This window comes from Osmerus mordax, chromosome 21 (assembly GCF_038355195.1).
Source record: "Osmerus mordax isolate fOsmMor3 chromosome 21, fOsmMor3.pri, whole genome shotgun sequence".
NCBI lineage: Eukaryota > Metazoa > Chordata > Actinopteri > Osmeriformes > Osmeridae > Osmerus > Osmerus mordax.
In genome coordinates, this window is record NC_090070.1 from 1,630,922 (window position 1) to 1,656,038 (window position 25,117).

A 25,117-nucleotide genomic window follows, 5' to 3' on the forward strand; every position below is an offset into this window, starting at 1 on the left:
ATGCCAATGCACAAACACAGTAGACATAGTCCAGGGTTTCCCGCAGCACTTTTCAATTAAGGCGGCCGCCTAAGCAACACACGCCTGCCGCCTTAACTACGTAGTCAGTTTTATTTTAATAGCGATATCCGCCATTGTCCTGTTTTCTCCCTTCCGTTCCAAACCGTGACCAACGAGTCTCCCTTCTCTGCAGAACGCATTAGTCTATCGCACAAACTATCCCCCCCCCCAACTCCCACTCTAACACATTTTCTGCGGGCAACCCTGTGGTCGATGCACCATTGTCCCAGACTGTGGCACACACACACACACACACACTACACGCACGCAGGTATTCCCACAATCCCAGACTGGTGACTGTGTGATACCAACTGCACATAGGCCTTCTAAACATCCCAACCCCGACCCCACATCAAAACTTAATTCTGGTGCAACTGTGAAAATACCATTCCATAAACTGTTTGGGCTTCATGTACTGCAGCAATGCAAGGCATGAAGCTTGCAGCTGATCTTTTCACTTTGTAATTTGTAATATATTTAGACCTGCATACAACAACAAAATAATTCTTGGATGGGGGTTTCAAACACTAACTAGAAACATGCGCACAGAATGTGTGTTACTGCCTGACCCAACTGTGCAACTGATTTAGAGTGTAGAACCTGTAACCTATGAAAACAAGGTCTGCCACAAGCACATAATAGATTTTAAAATTATTGGACGAGCAGAAGTACTGTTTTCAAAGTTGGCCATAACTCCTGGTTTACGCCTAGCTCTGAGCTTGTCATGACGTAACTGCAGTCCCCACCAATCATCCCCTTCAGGGGCAATCAGTCATGATAAGCTCTAAGCACCATACAGGGGGCCAAGTTTTTAAATATATTCTGATTTTAAGGGGATCCTGAGATCTAGGCTGTCCTTTAAATCCAAGTTAAGGAATTCCCAGAGCTGACAATCCAAAATGCTCCTTGAGTCCTTACATTCTATTTTTACGATCTATAGTCTGGAAAATGCACAGACTTGTGTACCCTGCTTCATTAACTGTACAGTTTTGTTAATTTAGAAAATGAATTTAGAAGGTATTGCTCAATGTAAACAGGAGGGAAGGGGGTAGGGTACAATGTGTCTGGACATCAATTTCATTCCCTACTCCTATATGTGTTCTTTGACCTTACTGCCTGAATCACTGTCCCGTTCCAAAAGAAATCCTGAAAGCTCTTGATGTAGAAGTTATGTAATTAGGCTAGTGGTTTTGGGAAGTCATCTGAGATGCTAAAGCCTGAGATCAATGCTGTTCACACAATCTATTCTATTACAATCTGTTCTACATTTTTAGTTAATGTCCTAAATGCATGGAACTGAAATGGAACTGAGGTCAGCTATGTGAACACCATTAACGTGTGTATGCAACATCATTATAAAATGCAAGACAAATGCTATTTAAATACAAATAATCTGTATTACGCCCTTCATTGTTGCAACAGCTGCAACCGGTTAAGCTTGACAAATGTGCTAATGGCTAGCCAGTGTGCTGTTTGCAAAGGCACATTTCCAGATCCCCTATTATCATGTATTGTTTAACTCTTTCCAAGATGGATGACGATAGTATGAAGAGAAGAAAATGTCATGCTCATGGGGAGATATGGATAACAGATGTTCAAGGTTAAGAAAAACAATTTTAAAGAATACACTTTTTCATTGTGCAAAACGTTTAATGTGTACCTACAGTATATTCAACTACACATTTCAGTGGCCTTACAGTGGGATAGACAAGATAAATCAGTGTGTTAAAATGAGTTTCCAATTATTTTAAAACTTTGAAGTTTAAGACTAGAGATACACTGATTGCAATTTTCTTGGCCTGTATGATTTTCGTTTTTTTTGAAAAACCAAACTATTTAGTTTTAATTTAAATTTAATAAAATTATTAAACATTACAATTTCCCCTATACTGCACTATGTTACAGGATCTCTCACTTAAACAACTCTCAAAATAAAGTGTTCTCTGAATGAAAAGAGGTAGAAATAACAATGAACTGAAAATGAGCTGTTTTAAATAACAACAAAATATGTAATTTTCCACTATAAATTGACCTTTTTCTCTTTTTTTACTTGTCCAAAGATGTCCAAAGATTAGTCTACAAGCCTTTAAACCAAACTGGATTGTACAAAACAATGCGTTTTGTGTAACAGACGTGGCCACGCCTGTTACACTTGTGACGTTATTGCCTGCGCCGCTGGCAACGAAACGGATCGGCCCGGAATCGGAAAGACATAGGTCTACGACTGACCTGCCGGTCACCAGTCCGGCCGAGCATGCAATAAATCGTCTGATTCCGGTCCCTGGCGGGTTGATGGGTGCATTTTTATTCAAGACTTATTTCCAAGATGGGTAACAACTTGTTCACCCATGTTAGCATAATAATGTCATTATGTACAGAAATACAATAGTTTTTTTTCATTTTTATAATTTTGAATACATTCCAGTCTAGACAACCTGCCAGAAGTGTTACCCTTCACACCTTTACTTTCTTCATTTATCTGAAAGGACTTCAGTCTATATTTTCACTAAACAAACTTTATTTGATGTAATGGAAGTGTTGTTCAGAATTTCTATCAAGCTGCATAAAATCCTCTGGATCATCTGTCCTGTTTCCCCCTGGTTCTGTTCCAGATAAGTGGAGAGGAGCAATAGGGGAAGGAGATGAAGCCATTTGAGACTACTGAAATGAAACAGAGTGTGTCTCCTCTATGGGTGTATTTGTACTGTAATCTAATCAGTCCAACCAGCCTCTGACAAAAAGTAATGAGGCTGGGACAACTCCAGTCTTCTGTTGTGGCCCATCGATGTCATGCGCTTAAAATGTCACCGTTCCAGAGAAACATTACTTCATTTCCTGCGCCCACAGCCTGGAAAACGCCTGCCGTTTTCTTTCCTAGTCCCATGCAGGCTTTGTGACTATGTGCACATGCAGGCCAGCCCTGGAGGGACATCACAGAAAGCACGAGGTCAACTGTGAGCAGAATGGAATTCTAGCCTGGGTCCCTCCCTTAAACTTGTCGCTCTCACACAAGTAAACAGATCTGTCTTTTCCACACCCTATCGTCCTGCACTCTATCCAGTTAAAGGAAGGTTAAAGTCTGAACTTTAGGTGAATCTTTATAAATAGTTGAAACTTAACCAATGTAAACATTTCAGACATTTCCGGAGAAGTTAAGTAATAAATACATAAAAAGAATAACAATCTTGAACTCTTGAAAACTTGTATCTTCCAGTGAAAGGTTACAGAGCTTCACACTTGTCTCTGCCAGAGTGGAGAAACCTATTGGACCACATGATGGTGGTGTGAGAGGGGAGAGGGATAGACTTATCACCTCCTTCCTCTGGTTGGTATTAGTGACCCAAGGAGAAGATACCACATACCAGTGAGAAGACTATTGGGCTAGGCCTGACTCAGAGGACAAATAAGTGGCCCTTGAACACTACTATCAATTCTTAACCAGTTCCGTATACTTTCACATAATTTGAAATCACTTGACAATTTCCATTGATAGTTTTCATCCTACTTTCATGTAGGAGCCACTCCATGACAACAAGGTTGACATATGGACTAACTGAGTAAGAGCTTAGAAACATCCAGTAAACAGAGCCAGATCTCCCATCTTCCTGACAAAACAGATGAATAATCTATCGTCCAAACATTTATGCTAACAGGTGAAAAGAGGTCCATAGCTACATAACATTGTGTATACATAACTGAAAAGCGATTTAACCCAGGTCAGGCAACTATGGATATACAATAAATGTGTGAGTTAAGCCTGAAAATAAATGTTTTTTGAAATGGCACATTCGTATTTGTCTTGGCATTTTAAAAGATAACAATGCACCAAAATATATATGTTTGTATAATCATGGCCTGAAAGATTGAAATCCCTACATTCATTCTCGATCTGGCAGTGTGAAGATCAGAATGGAATACATCCCCTTTGAATTCCACCAGTGTAAACTGAAGAGCAGTACTCAGAGCTGAGGTCTGGATGTCATTATACTCCCACTCTGTCTTACACAGGTCAAGAAAACACTCCCACAGTCATTCAATCCTTACAAAACTAAGCGTCATACCTAATCTCTGACTACTCATTACTATTGCACATGTACCTTGTTCCTCTCAATAGATTGGTAGATTAGATACTTTACTTTGCAGTTTAGAAATGTAATAAAACATGTATTTGTCCACAACACATATATTTTGTTTGTTTTTTTATATAAAATATGTGTCAAACTGAGTTCCAAGCCATATGAAAAGAGCACAACATCAGGTCAGCACTTCCTGCTTTTACGGTACCATGGCACTGGAAGTGTGTTTACTAAGTTTGAGCTCAACCTTTCCAGCAACTCTTGCTAATATTTTCCCCTGAGGTTAAACAGAAGAATGTGAAGGTAAGGAACTATGTACAGTCGTATATTGAATGCTATATACTTTATAATAAAGTATTTGGCTCTGAACATTCTTCAACCATCTACTTTGCCATCATTGTTTCCAAAACCACCACGATACCATATTGAAAAACAGGACATAGGTTGCTTCAATTCAACTCAGAAAAAGTAGATACATCTGTAATCAAGAACTTCTAACACAATGCATTGTGTATCAACTAAATATAGATTGTTTTCCTGTCAATTCAAATTCAACCATTCCAAACCAACAACCAGTCTTTACCATAATTGTCAGGCTTCTTCCTGCAATGTCAGACTCTAGGGTGTGAGACACAGCTGTGCACCCATGGTCATGTAAATTCCTTTGGTTCCCATCCAGCTGTGTAAATGGCTAATGTGTTGAAACTGTAAGTGATCTGACTCAAATACAGCTGGGAGCCTGTGTCAGCCAGGCGGGAGAATAGCGAGCTAAAATATCACTGTAACTCATTCTCACTAAAAAACAATGTGGAGAAGGGCTAATGCTTTGGAGCTGCTCTGTGGGCACAAACTGGGGTCAAAAGTGATACATCACCCCAACAAAGTGTGCACTTCGCCTGCACTGTGCCATGTATCTTAGAGAGCGAGCTGAGGGAATATCACACAAGCTACAGTGTATCAAATATCTAGAAAAAGTGAGAGGAGGGAAGAGAGAGGAAAAAGTATTCAAGAGAGGCCGGGCCCTCGCCCAGTCCCAAGGGATCCTCACTCTCTCATTTCCGCTGAAATGTTCTGTTTGGGTTTAGATAGCAGAGAGCACAATAAAAGTGCTTCAGCAGAGCAAAACATACAGTGCACTCCAATTGGAGCACTCTCTCTCTTGATTTCTCTTTCTCTCTCTGCTCTGATTTTCTGTGGTGGTTTCTGACTACTTTTTAATCAAAGGTCAACTTACATTTACATTTAGTCATTTAGCAGACGCTCTTATCCAGAGCGACTTACAGTAAGTACAGGGACATTCCCCCGAGGCAAGTAGGGTGAAGTGCCTTGCCCAAGGACACAACGTCAGTTGGCATGACCGGGAATCGAACTGGCAACCTTCGGATTACTAGCCCGATTCCCTCACCGCTCAGCCACCTGACTCCCCTCCAACTTGTGTACCTGGAAAGATCTGTAAGATTTTGTTATGAATAGTCTAATCCTACTCATGTAAATTCCTGAATTTACGGTAACATGCTGTTAATACTGTAGTTCAGGTGTACTATAGAACTCCAGTAGCATGGCATGAGCTAGCAGATTTGTGTGCTTCCCACTAGAACTCCGGTAGACCATTAAAAAGCAGCCATTGAGGATATTGTGATTTGCAAAATTACAGTCAGATACATTTTTTATAAAAAACCTATGCTTCAACTTTTAGGCACAAGATTATTTATTTTATTATCGTTATGATTTTATTCAACACCACGTTTATTCTTCTCTAGTCAAAGAGACTCTTTAATACACCGTCTGTATATATGATGAAAGATAATTTATTGAGTGGTTTGGTGACACATTGTGTGGTTGAATTACACCAACACACAAGCAAGCACAAATAAATCCCCATCCGCTCACTTAGTAATTCAATTACTTTTGTAGATCTCGGCCTAACTGGGATAGCTGCAACACAAACAGTTGAGTTTCTTTTAATTCTCAGACACTTGGACCCAGAAATAAGACCATAAATTCCTCTTAGCCTACAAGACACAGCTGTGGAAACATGCTTGCAATGGCTGAGATGTTTGACTGTCCAGGGAGAGGGAGGTGACCCTGGCATGCTCAAAATGGCTGACCACTCCCAAAACAGCCTCATTCACACTTTACACAAAAACTCACAAAAAACACAAGTGTATCCACACACACACACAGCAAAGTAAGGCCATGTGGCCCTCACCTGTCACTCCTTTGGTGACAGCTGCTTCCTGGCCCGCCCCCCATACCCCATACAGTTGTAATGTCTTTCTCCCTTCCATGCCTAGGATACCACCCCTCTCCACCACCTGCCCTATAGTAACACAGGCTGTTGTGTGAATCTGAAATACTAGTCATGATTTCAAAGGGCAGTTTGACAACCTGTAAAGTTAGTCATGTTTAGGGTTCACACAGAGAGTAAAAAATTTGAAAACATGTACAAAATCCTCTTTACATTAAGATTACATTGACTCCCGTGTAAATAGCAAAACCTATAGTAACAACATTGCAGGTACCATTGTAGTTCCACATAAATGGTATTCTGCATCATTTTGTACTGTGTCTCTCATGTCACTGTTTGGTAAAAGACTAACCCCTCCCTGTAAGATGACTCCACCTTTTAGGTGCTTTCAGACATGTTAAGTGGGCAAGGCCAGACTGTGGGTCTTACTGAGGTAGTCTGGATGGGGCTGATGCTACTGATAAAATAGATCCATCAAGCACTAATTGGAAAATGCTCTTGAGTCCCAAGCAGTTAGCACATACATTATGTTAGGGATGTTTAACTATCGATACTTTCATGTTTTTAAAGTACAAATGTTGCATTACTACTAATGTACTAGGACAGACAGACAGACAGACAGACAGACAGACAGACAGACAGACAGACAGACAGACAGACAGACAGACAGACAGACAGACAGACAGAGAGATAGACAGATAGATAGACAGATAGATAGATAGATAGATAGATAGATAGATAGATAGATAGATAGATAATGCTATAATATAATAGATGATAACATGCTATTCAATCAATTTCTAACTTCCTCAACTCTTATATTGGTGTCGAGGATATAAAGTGGCTCTTTAGAGTCCCTTTAGAAAATCCTTCAAGAGCATCTTTTCTGGCACATGCACTGTGTGTGTCAGAAGTGTAGCATCACCGTGTTGTTCTATGACGAACTGCTAAAATGGTTGGCGTGTAAACCCGGTCATATTGCCCATATTTTATCTTCAATGCTACAAGCGAGGACTTGACTCGACTAGGCCGCATTACTGCAGCGCAGAAATGTTTTCAGATTGAAAGGTCCGCATCACCGTAACTCACTAAATCAAAGTATTTCAATACAATGTTACAATATATCAACGGAAAGGCAATCAACGTGTATTTTGATGATGTTATTATTCACACATTACAATGAAAGTACACTGCTGAGATGCGTACATTTATGAGGTAATATTTGATGAATGAAGGTGAATTTCTTAAAATGGGAAATTGACACTGCCAAAGCTTAGAGGCCACAATGTTTGTATATAATGGCAGAAGCAGGTCTCCCAAGTCATGTATTATAGGCCTGTTTCTCATCATGTGAGTAAACGCTGCCATGGATGTCAACATTCCCGAAGCATCAACAATTGCGCACCGTGCAAATAGTACATAAAGTGTGTCAAGTAGCACCCATTTTTTTGTACACCTGAATTAAAATATATAAACATTTGAAATGTCAGTGGGTTTTCGTGTAGGGAAGGGCAAAATAGAAGTCATATCAGACTGTCAAATCAGCACTACCCTTAGCGCTCCGCACCACCGATCTGCACGACCACGCCTGTTTGCATCCATTCCACTGTACCGGTATCTCCATCCATATTTGAGTCAAAGTCAAAGTAATCAATACTATCACATCGACATATATAATTATTATCCTCTATTATGCAATTTACAGTCAATGTGGCCTAGGCTATTATGAAATCAATCTACAAGCAGTTGCAATAAATTAGAAAAGAACAAATTAAATACGTCTATTTGACTAAAAGCAAACAGACTTAATTCGATAGACTTGGTTCACGTCATCCTGGTTCCTTTTACCTTTCTCCATCACAATACCAGTGCTTTTATCCATTCAGCACATGATTACGCAAAGGCTAATTGGGACATATACTCTTCAACACAGCAAACATATCCGATAACGACTTCTCTCTTAAACAACACATATTGGACTTACCACTCGAATAAAAAGTGTCGAACTTCACCGCTTTGAGTCCGCAATGGGCAAACGAGAGGCTGGGCGGGCAACAAGCTGGGAGTGACTGGAAGAATCCGCACTGCCTCCCCCCAATCCACAAAGGCCGTACTGCTGCACTGAATCTTAAAGGGGCGGAGACTGAAGAAGAAGAGAACACGAACCCACTTTGCAATAGTCTGAGCCGCGTGTACTATGTTAAAAAGGCATCTTCCTTCTAATGTCTAATACGGAAGATTAGAAATATAGTAGAAACAAGTCTATAGAAATGTAGTAAAAACATTGGGACCATTGGTAGATCTGAATTATTTTCTTGCAATTTTATTTTGCACCGTTAGAAAAGTACTCTCGTTTTGTAAGTTAATTATTGTAAACTATATCTTATTCATATAGGCTACTGTGTGGACCGTGTATTTCTATGGACTGTGAGTGTGAGGGAGAATAAGTGCAGGTCACAAGTAAAGGTATGACAATGACTTGTTGTGTCTGACATCAAAGTATCTGAGCCTTACATTATAGAGACCTAGGTTATACATTTCATGTAATAATGATTTCATTCACTTTTTGCTGGACAGTGCAGTGTCCCTCTTGTTGCCCATACAAGGCACATTTGTTCTTATCAAAAATGCATTCCATTCATAAGTACAAAGAACATCGTATTGGATCCCCATTAAGAGGGCCATCTCAACCATTATCTCTAGTGTTTTTCTGATGTTTCTCTAAAGTTTTCTGGGATTTAAGTTGCATTTTGTACTATTCGTATTTCTACCATTAGTAATGAATACACAGTGCAAAATTATATTTCTCATTTGGTTTATTAAATCTGGATTCGGAGCCACTGGATGTGCTGCGGCTCAACGCTGCTCTCATTAGATATGATTCTCGTTGCTCTTCACATGCACTTACCGCATGCATTATCTCTCCTCGGCAACTGCATTAAAGGTTGTGGAGATCCATGGAACTTCTCCCTGGACAATGTGCTCATCTCTGGGTGATGTGGATCTGTTTAAGCTTTGAAAAAGCTGGCTTTAACTCCCCTGAGATGACCCCCGGACAAAGGGGCCTCTAACTTTGTGGCTCATCTCAACTTGAGCTGGCCCCACCACTATTCCCAGTGTGCTGGGGGTAGAGTGTGGAAAGCTGGGGTGAGGTCACAGCATTTCCTCCGTTCTCTGCTGGTGGACGTGACCCTCCGACACTCAGGAATGTGCTTGCTCCTTTTGGATTCACTTCTCTCCACACAAAAGTTCCATGGTGCTAGAGAGAAAGAGGGGAAAAAAGGTTTGCGAAAAAAGGAGAGGGTGGGTAGAGATGGCGGATGCAGCTGTTTTTTTTGTTTTTGTTTGCTGAACGGTTCAAGAGCTGCCAAGACAGTGTATATTCCAGTGTGCACTTGCTGTGAAGTTTTGGAAGTTTTTTTTTTTCATTGTTGTGTGTTGTCTGTGACAAAATGCCACTCATAATCGACCCTTCACTCTTTGTTTGAATAAAGGATCAATAATTAAATGTTTTTTGATTAGTCAATAAAACAACTGTTCACAAAAATAGTGAAATTGTTTTATTGGATTTCATGATAATTGCCTTACTTAGTGTACTTACAAAGTCAGGCAGGGCCCCTTTGTGATATTTTGGGTCAAAAGTCTTGGACATCAACTGCAAGGCACAAAATGACTTAAAGCAAATCAACTGAGTGGGAAATGCCAGTCCCTAAAGTGTCTTTAAACTCATGTCCTTGTGTGAGCCTTTTTGTTCCACACTAAATCCCGCCTGACTGACCTGGATCAATCAGCCTTGTAGTTTTCAAAGATGTATCTTCTGATTCAAAATAATATGTTTGTTTTATGTTGCTATGTGTTTGCTCTTTGTTTGGTATGCCATTGAAAATAAGGGATGTTCTTATGTTCACCAAAAGACGACAAAACAAGATGTAAAATCTTTTGTGCTTATATTCGGCTTGCTTGTGGGCATACAACATGTGCCTGAGTATCGCTACCACTGGCATCACAAATTACAGTCAAACACACTGTGCCTAGGCTATATAAAGCAAAAGAAACTGGACTAATACCGAAGATGACCATGACTTACCCTTCCTTGATATGGTTGGTCTTGTAACTTCCTACAGTCATACTGGTGAATGAAGGACATGCTCTCCAACAAAACCTTTGGACTGCCCAGAGGGTGTAAAGTGGGAACTGCAAACCATTAAAAGAACTTGGTCACAAGATTACATTAGATGCTGATTATACGTACATTGCTGATAGAAAACAAATATGTATTGAATTCCAATTTATCAGAATGGGATTTATTCCAGTTAAGTAAAACTTTGTTTTATAAAACACAAGCACACAAGCTTACAGATTCCGGAAGCAGCCATTCTGTTGTTGTTTGTCACATGTCTGACAGGAGTCAGTGTTTGATGAATGGCTTGGTAGTCCTTCCGTTGAGTGGTGTCAATGCTGTATGGTGCCTTGACCCTCAAATCATTATCTGCTGACTCTGGCCACCATTTACACTGTTACAATACAAATTGAGAGAGAGAACTAAAAGAAGAGTAGATAAGGAGAACAAATATGACACAACCTGGTAACCTACAAGTACATTGAACAGAGCTGCTGCAACCTTGATTAGGTTGTTTATCAAAAAAATGCATATACCGTCAGCGCCTACTTGACAAACCTTTGTCATCTCTGTCTCCATGTGAGTTACAGGTGCATTCAGGAACCTTACATTAGTCCTAATGAACTTGGCACAGGAGGTTTGTGGAATATTGTGTGTCTTAAGCATCTCATGTTCCTTAGGGCGTATGACATATGAATGGTTCTTATAGACTTTGTCAGGTTCCAATTTGTCAGGTATCCTTTCATCAAATATCCTGTATGTATTTGAACTGAAAAATTGGGTAAAACATCAGATTCAGAGGCTGCAAAAACGACACAAATATAAAGGTTTACAATAAATTTAGAAAGAAATGGAAAGCTAGCAGGATATTGGTAGTCTAAGATTAATCATGAAATATGACTGAGAAACAATTTGTAAAAAAAGAAACAATGAACTATGAGGCGTCACGCCATTCGCTCTATGACGCAAACGAGAAAACAACGTACTTACTGGAACGTTTCATATACTTTTTTCTTTCTTGGTAAGCATATTTCAGCATAATGATACATGTTATGAAGGGATGGATCGGATAGTGGCAATCATATATATATATGTATCTATGGTGACAATGACCACGACTATTTTTGGTTGCTAAGCAACCTCCTTGTGCACGCTGTAATCTAACTTTCTTAAAGGGGAAGTATTACGTAATTTTACCTTTCTGTTGGAGCCAAGCTGTTTCCAATTAAATATACGATGAGTGTGCTCTGCTTCTGACTGAATTAATTACAAAAAACTTTAACCCTACTTCCTTGAAAAAACTACTTTTGCCAGCCTAGAACGTTCGAATGTGTTCAACTGGTATACAGCAAATAATAAAATATAATATAATACAAAATATTCGAAGCTGATCAGTAAACTGTTAATTAATAGTCTATAATTGAAAGTATCTTCCAGTGTAATTACAAGTTTACAATACATTGATATTTCAAAGGTATTAGGCAACTCTGCAACAACCACGTCATCCATTATTCTCAATCAATGCATATGCTACCTACATTCCAGCTACCTCCAACGTCAGCTCCTCTCTCTGCTGGAACATCACAGTCACACCCCACATCATCCCCCAATAACTCTTGTTCATCTCACGTCTCCTCGCTTCCTCTGCTCAACTGGCTTGGCTTTGCTGCAACCCTCATCCTTTGTTCCTCCAACCAGCTACCATCGTCACGCGAGCGCCACTCTCCACAATGTACACCTGCATTTTCAATCTACTCTGGAAGCCCACTTAATCACACCCAGTGTCTTCTGCTTGCCTGGTATATTAACCCATTCGTAGACTGTATTTGTTCATTCATTCAATCATTACCATGATACATGTCTTCAGGATGCAAAAAGGCTTGTTTTGCTACCAGCCTCATCATCCTGCATCATGTTTGACTTTGCTACTAGCCCTATCATTCATCTTTCACAACAAACAATTCTTAAATGTTTTCAGTTATTGGTGTGGTCTTTGAACTTGTGAAAAAACATTTAATCATGTAGCTGTGTTATTCATATTGTCAAAAAGGTCACAGTGCAATCAAGTCTTTGTTGACTACATTTAGGTGAATTTAGGATTTAACTTCAAAGATGGCCTCAATAGGTAACAATGAGCTGTCAATTCTTCAATGTTGGTTGACAACGGAGCAATTAAATCACCCTAACTCTTACACACATTTTATATCATTGGTGTCAAACAAGACTGTAGGTTTGGTATGAATATTGGTGCAAACAAAACTTTTCTATCAACCTATATGCTAATCCTATCTATGCTCTGCTGCTAATAATTGGTGGGAACGTTTCAATGGTCCCTTGACATAATGTCAGTCCCTACTTTCAACCTCTAAACCCACGTCTAGGAATCAAAATTAACATTGCTTTGGAATCAATCTTTTCATGTGGTTCCTTGGAGCATTGAGTACATTATTGTTCCTACTGGAGAGAAAAAATTCCCTTTCATAAAACAAAAAGTCAATCTGACATGTGCTTATCATAAGTATTGTATAATCGTCAGTCATTCAATCCTTGTGGAGGTAATTTAAGGGTAGTTATCAAATGTAATTAAGAACCAAGGAAATCATGTCGATTTAATACCACATTCCCATCTATATTAACTACAGTTATTATATGTTATTACTACTCATCAAGTCATGCTAGTGTCCTTGCAAAATCTAGAATTCGAACAGCCTATGACTGTAGCCAAAAAATCTTATTCAATCAATTCAGGCTTTCGGGCAAAATGTTACAAGTAAATAAGAACAACCACTTAGGCTCTGAAATGCACCACACATGTGTATTACAAAACCCTAAGTAAATGTATTGAAATGTTATTAAATTGTTATTCTTTCCTCAATCTTCACCTATTTAGTCGTAAAACTGGTCCAAATGGGTGATACTGTTCATTGTGGGGGACCCAAGACATGCTCTTGCCATTCTGATAAGAAAGTAAGCAACAGCAATGCCCTCTACTTACAAACACAACAGTCAAATCAAATGAAATCAAAATGTATAGCCCTTTTTACACGCAAGCATGTCACAGAGGGCTTCACATACGCCCATAGAACTGCCCCTCAAGGAAGACATGGAAAATCTCCCAGAAAAACTCACTGCAGGAGAAAACATTGAAGAAACCCTCCTCCAGAGACGGTTGGTGAAAGAGAGGAGCAGAACACAGGCTTAACATAGTCATACAGCAGGGAAGTGTCAATGGGTTTTGAAACATCAAAATCCATTGTTCAACTTGGTAGATGTAGGAAGGGACCGGGAAACTCGCTGTTGCCCGTCATGGAGACGGTTTCCGGTTGGCGACCAGGTCCAGCGTTGGCAAACTGACGACCAGGCAGGTGCTGACAGCTCAAACCCCCCACACCACAGGGGATGTGTGGAGGGGGGACAGAGAAAAGAGAGCAGGGATTAGAGAATGCCAGGAGCAGCTAACAGTTACAGTCATATTAGAATGAAATCCCCACCGGTCAAGTGTGGACTAGTGCAGCAATTTAGCAGAGCAAAAAAAGGGTATTTGATGCAGCCCTAGACACTAAAACAGCGCCAGCCCCCCTCGGTTGGAACATGAAATCTGTTCCAGGGGAAAGAACTCTAAAATAAGTTATATTTATAGAATAAGGGTGAGAATGCCCCGTCCCCCGTTGTCACCAACTAGTAACGGAAATTATAACAATAACAATAAACAGTAACAGGTTTACTTTATTTGTCAAATCTAGATGGGGCAACGTGAACAGTAGGGTCTATGGTCCAAATAGTTGATTATTAAAGGATCAGTCATTTGAGCAAGATAGATACATTAAAGTGTCCGGTTAGGGAGTCAGTTGGCTGAGCGGTGAGGGAGTCGGGCTAGTAATCCGAAGGTTGCCAGTTCGATTCCCGGTCATGCCAACTGACGTTGTGTCCTTGGGCAAGGCACTTCACCCTACTTGCCTCGGGGGAATGTCCCTGTACTTACTGTAAGTCGCTCTGGATAAGAGCGTCTGGTAAATGTAAATGTAGCTACCTGTTGCTCTACATACCATTGCATATTTTGGTGACACGTGAATGCTCACACACATAAAGCCACATTCCAATGCAGGCCTCCTACTGTTGTTCTAGGTTTTATCTGGGGGGCACAGCTGTATGTAAACCCTTAAGCCTCTGATCTAATCTGGTAGCTGTCATTTAAGAGGATTCTGGCCTGTCTGTCATGACTATGTGTTTCTGCAGTGGTGTATGCCGGGATGAAAAGGTATCTTGTAGGAGGTAGATGTTGCATGGAGTGGTCTATACAGTAGGTGCTAAACCTGCTGATAAGAAGATATTCTATATGCTTATACCAGAAATGCTTAGAAGTGCTTAAAAGCATGTCATGCAACTATACTGACACAAGTTGTTTAGAAAAACAAAAATAACCCTCTACCCAATTTCAATGTTAAATTTTATTTGTCTTTCTCCCACAAACAATTTGTAAATTAGTAAATCGATTTATAGCCCATCATTAATATTTTCGGGAACAATTCAAAAATTTGATAAGTGCGCATGTTCTCCAGTATTCAGTGGCGAGTACCAAAGCCATGAAGCTCCAGTTTGGGAATATCCCTCTGGTTAGAAAAAACGGCACGGTCAATCCGTGAACTGGGACTGCCAACTGTGCTCAGCCAGGCCTTCCTATGGAGAGAGAGACAGAGAAATCACTGCAAATATATTGTTCTGACACAATAACATTAAGCTAGCTCTGAGCTCTGTTCTGTAACATATTCTTGAGGATTTGCATTGAACGGTGCTTTCACATGTCTGCTGTTGCTGAGTGACCACAATTGGCTGGAAGGGCTTTATGTGTCTGATGCTGGTAGGGAGTTAAGTTTTGTGGGTGAAATATATGTTTTGATGGCCAAACTTTTGTTCAATTTGAGAAAAGCTTCACTTGATCTAAATCAGTTTACACATCTCTCAAAACACAACTGCAACACATGATGAGCCAAATGCACAGCCTAAAAAGAAGCTGGAAATGCGGTGTTGCACTGCCTATGCAAAGATTTCACTGAATTTGCACTGGAAACTCTTTTGTCTGTCCTCTGGAGAAATGTCTGCTGATTCATAACAGGGATATTGTCCTGAAATTTGCTGAAAGTAGACATGACTGTTTTATCAGCTCCCTGTCTCATCAGATCATTTGAAATACATATTTGAGTGTTAGAGGTCACACTGCACAACATACATATATATGCTCTACACACGACACACAATAGTACAGTATCCAGTGTCAGTGTTAGAGATCATTGTTTACATAAAGACAATGATGGGATAATGACGATGAGATACAGTAACACTAGATGGCCTCTGTTCTGCTTCCTCTTTGTCAGCGGGCAGAATCACTCACACACTGTTCTAAAGACAGTGCAGTGCATAAAGGGCTGTGTAAATGAATTATAGTCTACTGAGGCGCATCACTTTTTTCTTATTGGGTGATTAAGCAGGAAGGTCCTCGGGATGGCTAGCAGAAGTAGGCCTCTGCTTTGACTGCCTGGAAAACAAGTTATGACAAAGACCAGGGCCCGTTCTCCGTACGTCGCTTATTACATCCGAGATCAAATGACACATCCAAGATGACATCATCGTGCTAATCATGATCTGGCTAATTCAGTTCTTCCAACACCCTTGTTGTTTATGATTAGTATAGCTGGATTGAGTTATGCGTTGGTCTAAAAGGGGGTATGTATCGATAGTAGAAACCTTGATCAACGCTGCTAGTGGCTGCTCACATAAGTCTATAGCTGCTCACCATGCCAAAAAGAGCGCCCCGTGTTTTCCGCAACAGAGCCAAACAGAGCAAGAGCTTGCTGGAAGGTTACTCCAAATTGGAAGATTTATCAAAACGGCAGGGAACACCTCAAAGTCTGCAAAATCCAGGAGAGGGCTGGCAAAATTAGCAGACAAATTAAATTTAGTGACCACGTTAGATGTTTTATCGCTTAGGCTATTACAGTAGGCTAGGCCTATTTGTCTTTGTATTTTCTTATTTTCATAATTACTTTTTTATCATCTAATTAATGATGTAAATGACACCCTCATGAGAAAACCGATAGGCCATCTCTCAAAAAGTATATAGCCTGTCTCGCTGTGCTAATTGGATCTGTCTATCAAGCAATGCACGATTAATATTACTCTTACGAAAAAGAAGTATACTTCAAGTTTAATTTGTAAGTATACTTAAGTATAAAGTATAAAAAGTATACTATTATCATGGCACTTAAAGTATACTAGCAGTGTACTTATTTATATACAATTTGTGTACTAAGTAAACTGAATTGGCCCACTTTTTAGGTCATTTAGTACACTTGAAAGTACACTTAGTGTATTTGAGGTTTACTTTTGAATACTGTAAAGTAGTCTGTGTAGTGCACTTTCAGTTCATGAAGTATACTTCCTAAAGTACCTCAAAGTTAGCCTGGCTCTGCCCTCCTACGTACTTCCGCTCAATTTTCATTGTGCTGGGCTTCAGGTATATTGGTCAGATCAAATCAAATCAAATTTATTTGTATAGCCCTTTTTACACGCAAGCATGTCACAGAGGGCTTCACATATGCCCATAGAACTGCCCCTCAACCAACCTAAACCCTCAAGGAAGACAAGGAAAAACTCCCCAAAAAACTCTCAACAGGAGAAAGAAAATGGAAGAAACCTTGGGAGGAGCAATTCAGAGAGGGATCCCCTCCTCCAGAGACGGTTGGTGAGAGAGAGGAGCAGAACACAGGCTAAACATAGTCATACAGTGTCGATGGGTTTTTAAAACACCAAAATCCATTGTTCAACTTTATAGCTGTAGGACAGGACCGGGAGACTCGCGACCAGGTCCAGCGTTGGCTGACCGACGACCAGGTAGGTGCTGACAACTCAAACCCCCCACACCACAAGGGATGTGTGCGGGGGGGGACAGAGAGAGGAGAGCAGGGATTAGAGAATGCCAGGAGCAGCTAACAGTTACAGTCATAATAGAATGAGATCCCCACCGGTCAAGTGTAGACTGGTGCAGCAATTTAACAGAGCAAAAAAGGGGAATTTGATGCAACCCCACACACCAAGTCAGCAACAGCCCCCCTCATTTGGAACATGAAATCTGTTCCAGGGGAAGAGAACTCTAAAATAAGTTATACTTATAGAATAAGGATGGAAGATGTCTCCGGTAAACTTTTTACCGGTCCAATCAGCGAACAGAGGGAATGGCTGAGAACGATGTTGATGTTGTGCGCTAGTTTGAGTTGTAGTTACGTAATGGCGGCGGAGAAAGATGTGAGCGAAGCCTTTCGGTCCGTTGTGGCAACGCTGCCGAATATCCAGAAGTTAAAGCCGGAGCAAGAACATTCTTTGATCCCCACGGGGTTTGTTTGATTTTCCAGCTAGCTCCGTTAGTGGTGATGGAGTTGGCTAAGGCGAATGCTAGCGATTTGTTATGCCAGATCCAGAGTGGCTCTGGGCAGATCCAATAGTTTTAAACGTCAACAGAGTACCCACCTTCAAGGACGTTAACGCTTGTCAATGGATCGAGCCCAGACTCTATGTACAAAGGCAATGTTCAAGAGTCTGGTAAGGACCAGGCTCCCTCAAAGTATACTTTGGAATATTTTCAAGTGCACTTTCAATTAAGTACTTCAAGAAGTAAACTTAATAAATGTCCATTTACTATAATTTACTAATATATTTTAATGTTTAGGGGGCCCTCAAACGCTGCCGATCTTGCTTCACTTGATGAGAATGGGGGCCCTTGCCAAGTGACACTGCAGATTATTAGCTGAAACAAGCTAATAAAGTCGTGAAAATCCATCTTTTCTGATCAAACGTAACAGTCATTTAACTCATGGTTACAATGGTAAACCAGCACAACAATGACAATTACCACGCAACAAAACACTACATTCTAAGCAGACACATTTAAAAAACAATTCATGAAGTTACATTTGTATTTCGAACAAACAACAAACTTATCAGTAAATTGTAACACTATTTACCGCCTTGCATCATGGGAATTGACCGGCCACGCTATCTTCATTTTTTCACGTTGTTATTTTGTTCTTCAGTCAGTTTGACAGTATAACCTTCAAATGCATAATGCAACCCTTCTGTCTGCTTCTTTCTCAAGTAGCTTTTTCGTTTTTTCCATTAATACTCCAATTGATAATTATTAGTATAAGAGTATAGGGCTTCAAAATGTTTTGCCAGTAATTAAGGTTACAGCTTCAGTACCAAAAAAGATTCAATGTGCAATGCATAATAGATTTTCCTAGACATGAATAATTACAATATACAAGATGGATCTAAACATTTTTACCTGTAATGTACTTTAAAAGTATTTGGACTGTTTTTCTGTATAATAATAGAAAACGTACATCCTACTCCAGAAGAAGTTAGCAATGTACGGAGAACGGGCCCCAAGAAAATTAAGTAAAGTTGGTGTACGGTATGAATACATCTATTATATCTATTGAATTATGTATCCGTCTATTGAGATTGAATCCCCTACCCTACCAAAGTAAGAAATAAAATAAATTATGTGCATTTTGTTTCCATCACACAAGGCTCTAAACTCAAGGCTGTAAGTTCTACATTGTCTTCCAACTAGCCCTACAATATCCACAATGTCCCCCCCCCCCCCCCCCCCCACCAAAAAACCCCCACACACATTGTGTTCCAAAGGAAAGGAGCCTCCCTCTTTTCCTAGGTTGAGGAAGTTAGATAGCATTGAAAATAGCAAGTTGTACAGAATTTCATAAGAACTATCCCCATGGAACATTCACTCATCAATATTCTAATCATTGACACCAGAGGAAAGTAGATACTATGTATAGGTGCTGACATCTTTGTCAATGTGGTGAGGCTCTATCAAGATACAAAATAGATGTTTTACACATACTACTGTAGTAGAGCTATGTAACACCTTGGTTGTTACATAGCTCTATGTAACAACCAAGGTGCTCAAAATTAAATTTCTTACACAATAGCTGTAAAGGAGAATATCTATCAAGGGGATTGTTGCTGAGGCTTGCAAATTTGAATCCTGGTTTGTATAAGCTGATCTCCACTGGCTGTTCACATGCCATGAGAAGAGCATGGAAAAGAGAGAGTGAGAAAGAGAGAAAGAGGGAGAATAGGGAGCACTCCATGCAGAGGGAGGAGGGCAAGAAACCCCAAGCAGATTCCAACCCTGCCTGCTCTGTCTGTTTCAATATTTAATGACCAAACACATTTCTGTTCTCGCCAGAATGACAAGAAAGACATACAGAAAAAGCCTCCGCATTTATCCTAGCAATCAAATGCACACATGAATGACCTCCACCACTACACAATATACGTATGTGCAGATACAGGACTACTACTACTACTACTACTACTAATACAAGGACTAACAATTTTTAACTATGTAAAATACTCAAATGGTATCTAACCATTTGAATTTCTTATAAAACTTTTAGTGCAGGGGTAAATACAAGTAATTGCATCCAACATAAAACACTCACAGAAAGTCATACACATTGTTTATTCTGTATGTCTCCTCACATACATTATTCACCCAAGCACACACCCATTCCACAGCCACAGTGTGTGGGTGGGTACTGTATGTACCCACCCACAAACACACAAACTGTACAGCACATACACAGAGGAGATCAGTTGCAGCAAGACGCAATCCTTCCCTGCTGGCCCCTGTGCAGACCCTCATCTGTGTCTATAATACGTTTGGTTTCCATTTGGAAATCCATGGAGAGCCTGATGATGCTATCTGCTGGACCCTGCCAGCACCGCCTGATGTGACTTCATCTCTTACATCCCCCCAGCCTGATCTGACTCCATCTCCCATGTCGCCCCAGTCTGACCTTACTTCATCTCCCACATCCCCACAGGCTGATAGGAGCCAATTGGGTAAGCACATCTTCATCTAGTAGTCTAGCAGTTAATCTTACTCAGGCAGTGTGGATCACTAGATAAAGTGGATTGGGATTGGATCATGATGTATATCTTTGTACCTCATGAGATGTGACCATGATCACATCAAGGTACAAATGGTGTTAACGTTAGGCATTGTAGGGGTAAGAAAGGCTGGCGGGTATCAGCCAATATGAGACCGTCTTAGTAAATGTATCAGTTAGAATCATAGAGAATGACGGTTGGGTTTATTTCTTGTACTCGTAGTTTATAATCTTTGGTTCGGTAGAGTGCGTTCATGATGAAAGTAAGTTGTTTGTTTTGTTGTTTGTTGTCCTCTGATTGTTTAAACATATTTCAATCTGTATAGTTTATAAATAGTCTCGGTAAGTCGGATCATTGTATGTGGAATGTTTAGTTTTGTTTTCAACAGCGATCGGAATTCATTGATATAATGTCAATAGACTATGATATTTATTTAATAATAATAGGTAACGTATTAGTCTTTATATTGTGTCATATGCTGTGTCGGGAGCATGATGGTAATTGTTTTACGTTCTGTGTTGTTTCAGCACCACTCTCATTTCACTGTCATGTAAGAAACTCCGCTAGCAATAAATCAGCAAAAGGAAAGCCGTTTGAAGAGTTGTGTTCTGACAGACACACCGGGAGCGAACACAACGCACCAATCAGCTGCACATATACCCTATCTTAGTTTCTCACCTACAGTTATGGCGTGAAATTAGTGCCAGGAGAGCGAGCTCTGTGAAAACGATTTGTAACTTGCAAAAAAGATTTGTGTCTCCGTAGAAGAAGGCAAGATTTGTGTACATGCAAAAAAGATTTGTAACTTGCAAAAAAGATTCGTGTACTTGTAAAAAAAAGTTTTGTGTCTCCGTAGAAGAAGGCAAGATTTGTGTACATGCAAAAAAGATTTGTAACTTGCAAAAAAGATTCGTGTACTTGTAAAAAAAAGTTTTGTGTCTCCGTAGAAGAAAAAGATTTGTGTACTTGTAAAAAAAAGTTTTGTGTCTCCGTAGAAGAAAAAGATTCGTGTACTTGTAAATAATATATAAATAATAAATATATTTATTATTTATATATATATGGTTCAAAATAGTTTGCATGATGTAGGCCTGTGCCTACATCATGACTTTACAGTCAGCATGATGCATTTATAAAATTATTACGTAATTTGCACACCATTTGACTAAAGACACGTGTAATCTAGTTTATTGAAAAATATCAGTTTCAGTTTAACTGACGTAAAATAAATATATATATAAAAGATTAATGATCAGAATGATCTTTTTTCATCTTAAACTATCTTTACACATCCATGTAGCCTCATTTTTAGGGTTGGCCTCCTGGTGTCTCCAATGAGTCTCTTTGCTTAAGATGCTTTTGGGAAATGCATGTACCCTACCCACTGACTGAGTATTATACAAAGAAATCTGTGCAAGCGATGACATCTATTGGGGAACTTGAGTATTGCATCTAAATATTGTGAATCATAGTGCTGCACTGTAGCCTGGCTCTGCCCATACGTACTTCCGCTCAATTTTCATTTTGCTGTACAAATAAAATGTACAAGTCTGGTTAGGACCTGGCTAGCTGCTCTGTGCTTCAAGACAGGATAAGCACTTCAACATGTTCAATCCTCCTTTCTGTATGTTGTGTCTATTTTGAGTGAGAGAGAATGAGAATAACATACACATTTTGGGGGGAAAAGCTGCTTAATGCCTCTCCTGCTAGAACTCAGCTACATTTTCAGAATGGAATGCAGTGTGTTTGCTTGAACAGCAAACAAAGAGCATGTACAAGCCTTGTTTACATATAATATATTCCTAAAAGGTTGATATAGTTAAAGAAAGTACTGTATTTCTTCTAATAAACGCCGCAGCGTTTATTAAATAACGTTCATTTTTGGTGCGCCGTTTATTCGAGGGCAGCGTTTATTTGAGGGCAGCGTTTAATTAGTAAGAGAGATTTTGTGAATTGTAGCTGCAGTGCAGCCATAGACAACTTAGTTGCTGGCATTGTGACAAATGAATCATGCAGCTAAAAACGCAGGTTTCATTTACTACCACTGACCTCCTTGTCTATTCTTTGTCTATGAGTGCGGCAACTCCCTTTCTCATTGGCTATCAATTAGGTGTGCGTTGGTAGTACAACTGTCTCAAATACAAGTGTTCTACATTGTGTAGAAATCTGAAGCAGCATGCCTAAACGTTCATTAAGGCTGCACGATTAATCGAATTTTAATCACAATGACGATTTCGTTTTCCCACGATCAAATTCGCGTGATCGAGCAATATTTAAAATGCGTCATTCTGTTCATAGAACACTCCGTATCAAAGTTGTTGTTAATTTTTTTTTGCAAAGCCAATCTAGTGCTCCGTAAAACAATAGGTGCGTTCGACATTGACTGGCTGCATGAAACGACCAGCTAGAGTTGCTGCTTGCAGTTGGGGAGGAGTTATAAACGGCTCCGTAAAGTCGAAAATGTTGTCATGTATTGGGCTATGTTAAACTCTTTCTACAACCTGCAGGCAGCCGGCTGCGGCGCTGCATTAAGTAGAATACAACTACTGTCAGATCACGTGCCTACGTGTGCCAGTCGGTCAGACGGTCACAACAGAGTAACGTGAGAAAAATTCCACAACAGAGAGTAGTCGGTCATAAGGCTATAAACTATCATAATTAAGAAAACTAAAGAATGTCTAACGAGAATCGGATCGTCATCCGTTGTGTGGAAGCATTTTGGGTTCAAGGCAAGTGACACAAAACAAGAACAGGTCATATGCAAAGTGACGTAAAGTTGCCACTCAAACAAACACCATAACGTTCTAGATACATGTATGAGGGCCAAGAAATGCGTTGCAAAGACCAATCTAAACACAATATCAACTCAGGCATCCATCGAAGTGCGCCTCTTTAGCGCATCACCATACCCATCCACCTCCCAAAGACACAGTGAAATAACGAATGCAGTCGCATTTCATTTGGCCAAAGACATGTGACAAACGAAGGTTTCAAATTCTTGATAAACGATACGTGATCCCCTCGCGCAATTAGTTTTCCAACCTGCGATGTAAAACGCAGAGGGGAAATAAACAGTGAATCTTTCTAAAAAAAAACTGTAAACTAGTATTTTCTGCATAGTTCTGAAACATTCTCATTTGGTTACATTCTGTTATGGGAATATTTGTTTTTATTGATTGTATATTTTGAGTTTTATTCACATCCATTATGCAGGTACAATGCAGGTACAATGTTTAGCTTGAAATCAACAAATAATCGTGATAATTAATCGTGATCTCAATATTGATCAAAATAATCGTGATTATCATTTCGGCCATAATTGTGCAGCCCTAACGTTCATACACGTTAGCTTTCGAACAGAAAGCTGTGCAGAAAGTTATGTACATGTGTAATAAATACTGGGGTTGAATTTAACCAATTACATAACCGTTTTCAGATTTTTTTGGTGCGGCGTTTATTAGAAGAAATATGGTAACTGCACGTTAAATGTGATCTCACATTTCTTTCACCTTGTCCTGGGGTCCCTGTACTTGGCCAATCACTGCTCCCTGTCTAGTATTTTTCACCCAGACACTCAGGCCCAGGTTTTCCCCTGGTCTTCAGTGTACTGAAATACATAATATGGTTTCATTTTTGTTTATTTGGAATTATCCTAAAATAAAATGATAACACATCATTAACTTATAGCCTACTCTTTAAAGGGGTCATTGATTGCGAAACCGATTTTACCTTGTCATAGTTGAATAACGACAGTTCGGTGGGTAAAATGGACATACAGTGAACCTCAAAGTCCATTGACACCTCTTTCCTATCTAAATCTCACAACTTGAAACTGCAGCTGTAAAACGATCGGTTTTGAAAACGCTGTATTTGTGACGTCACAAATAAGGCATCACCTTTGTCACGCTCCAAAATATATACAGACCAGCCCTCTGGTGTTCTAGCTGCGCGCTGCTCTGTGTACTTCCAAGCGAACAACAAAAGAGAAAGTTAGAAAGTTTTTAAAGTATATTGAAAATGGACCACCGTAAATGCAGTGTTCCAGGCTGTACTGGGAATGCTGACACTTTTCATAATCTTCCAAGGAACCAGACACTCGACAGTACCGGTTACCTCCCCTTAACATTCCCAAAAATCTCATAATCTACAGACACAAGCCTTGTGCTTCCACCATAAATAGTTTGACCAGACATACCCAACCCCATAAATTGCAATACAATTACGAGGTGAGAAAGGCTGGTTCGGAAACGAACCATTTAGAAAACGCTAGCTGAGTCTCGCATATGTGATCTGTCCCCAAATAAGCATGGGAACACTTTTCCCTCTAACGTAATACGTAACATGAATACTTAACATTTTAAATCGAATGCAGACAAAACAGGTGCAGCCAGTAAACTACTTCATAATCTGATTGATGTACGTGCGTTTCCAGAAAAAACGTCTCTCACTTGAATGCCACTACATATGTTGTGATAAAGCTATTACAAATACGTTAGCGTACGCACTTTGTGAACATGGACTGTAAACCAGTGCGGGTTTTGTTCCGACACATTTATACTCTTGTGGCGGGGTGGTGCACTTAAAGGCCATATGGCAGGTTTATTTTTCCAACGCATTTGCGCTATTTGCTTGTTGGTAATA

At 39.9% G+C, this 25,117-nt stretch overlaps 2 protein-coding genes across 2 annotated transcripts in view; both read right to left on the bottom strand.

Annotated features, from left to right (window-relative positions):
* Positions 1-8,501, bottom strand: part of sptbn1 (spectrin, beta, non-erythrocytic 1) — a 55,079-nt gene extending 46,578 nt beyond the window's left edge. The window contains exon 1 of the mRNA XM_067259885.1: positions 8,369-8,501. The gene's annotated coding sequence lies outside the window, so the exon portion shown is untranslated. The remainder of the gene's footprint in view (positions 1-8,368) is intronic.
* Positions 8,502-15,066: 6,565 nt separating this feature from the next.
* Positions 15,067-24,107, bottom strand: LOC136965591 (acylphosphatase-2-like). The gene is given in 3 exon segments (XM_067259774.1): positions 15,067-15,181; positions 23,975-24,062; positions 24,065-24,107. Coding segments are annotated over 3 exon segments (246 nt in total).
* Positions 24,108-25,117: the final 1,010 nt, after the last annotated feature.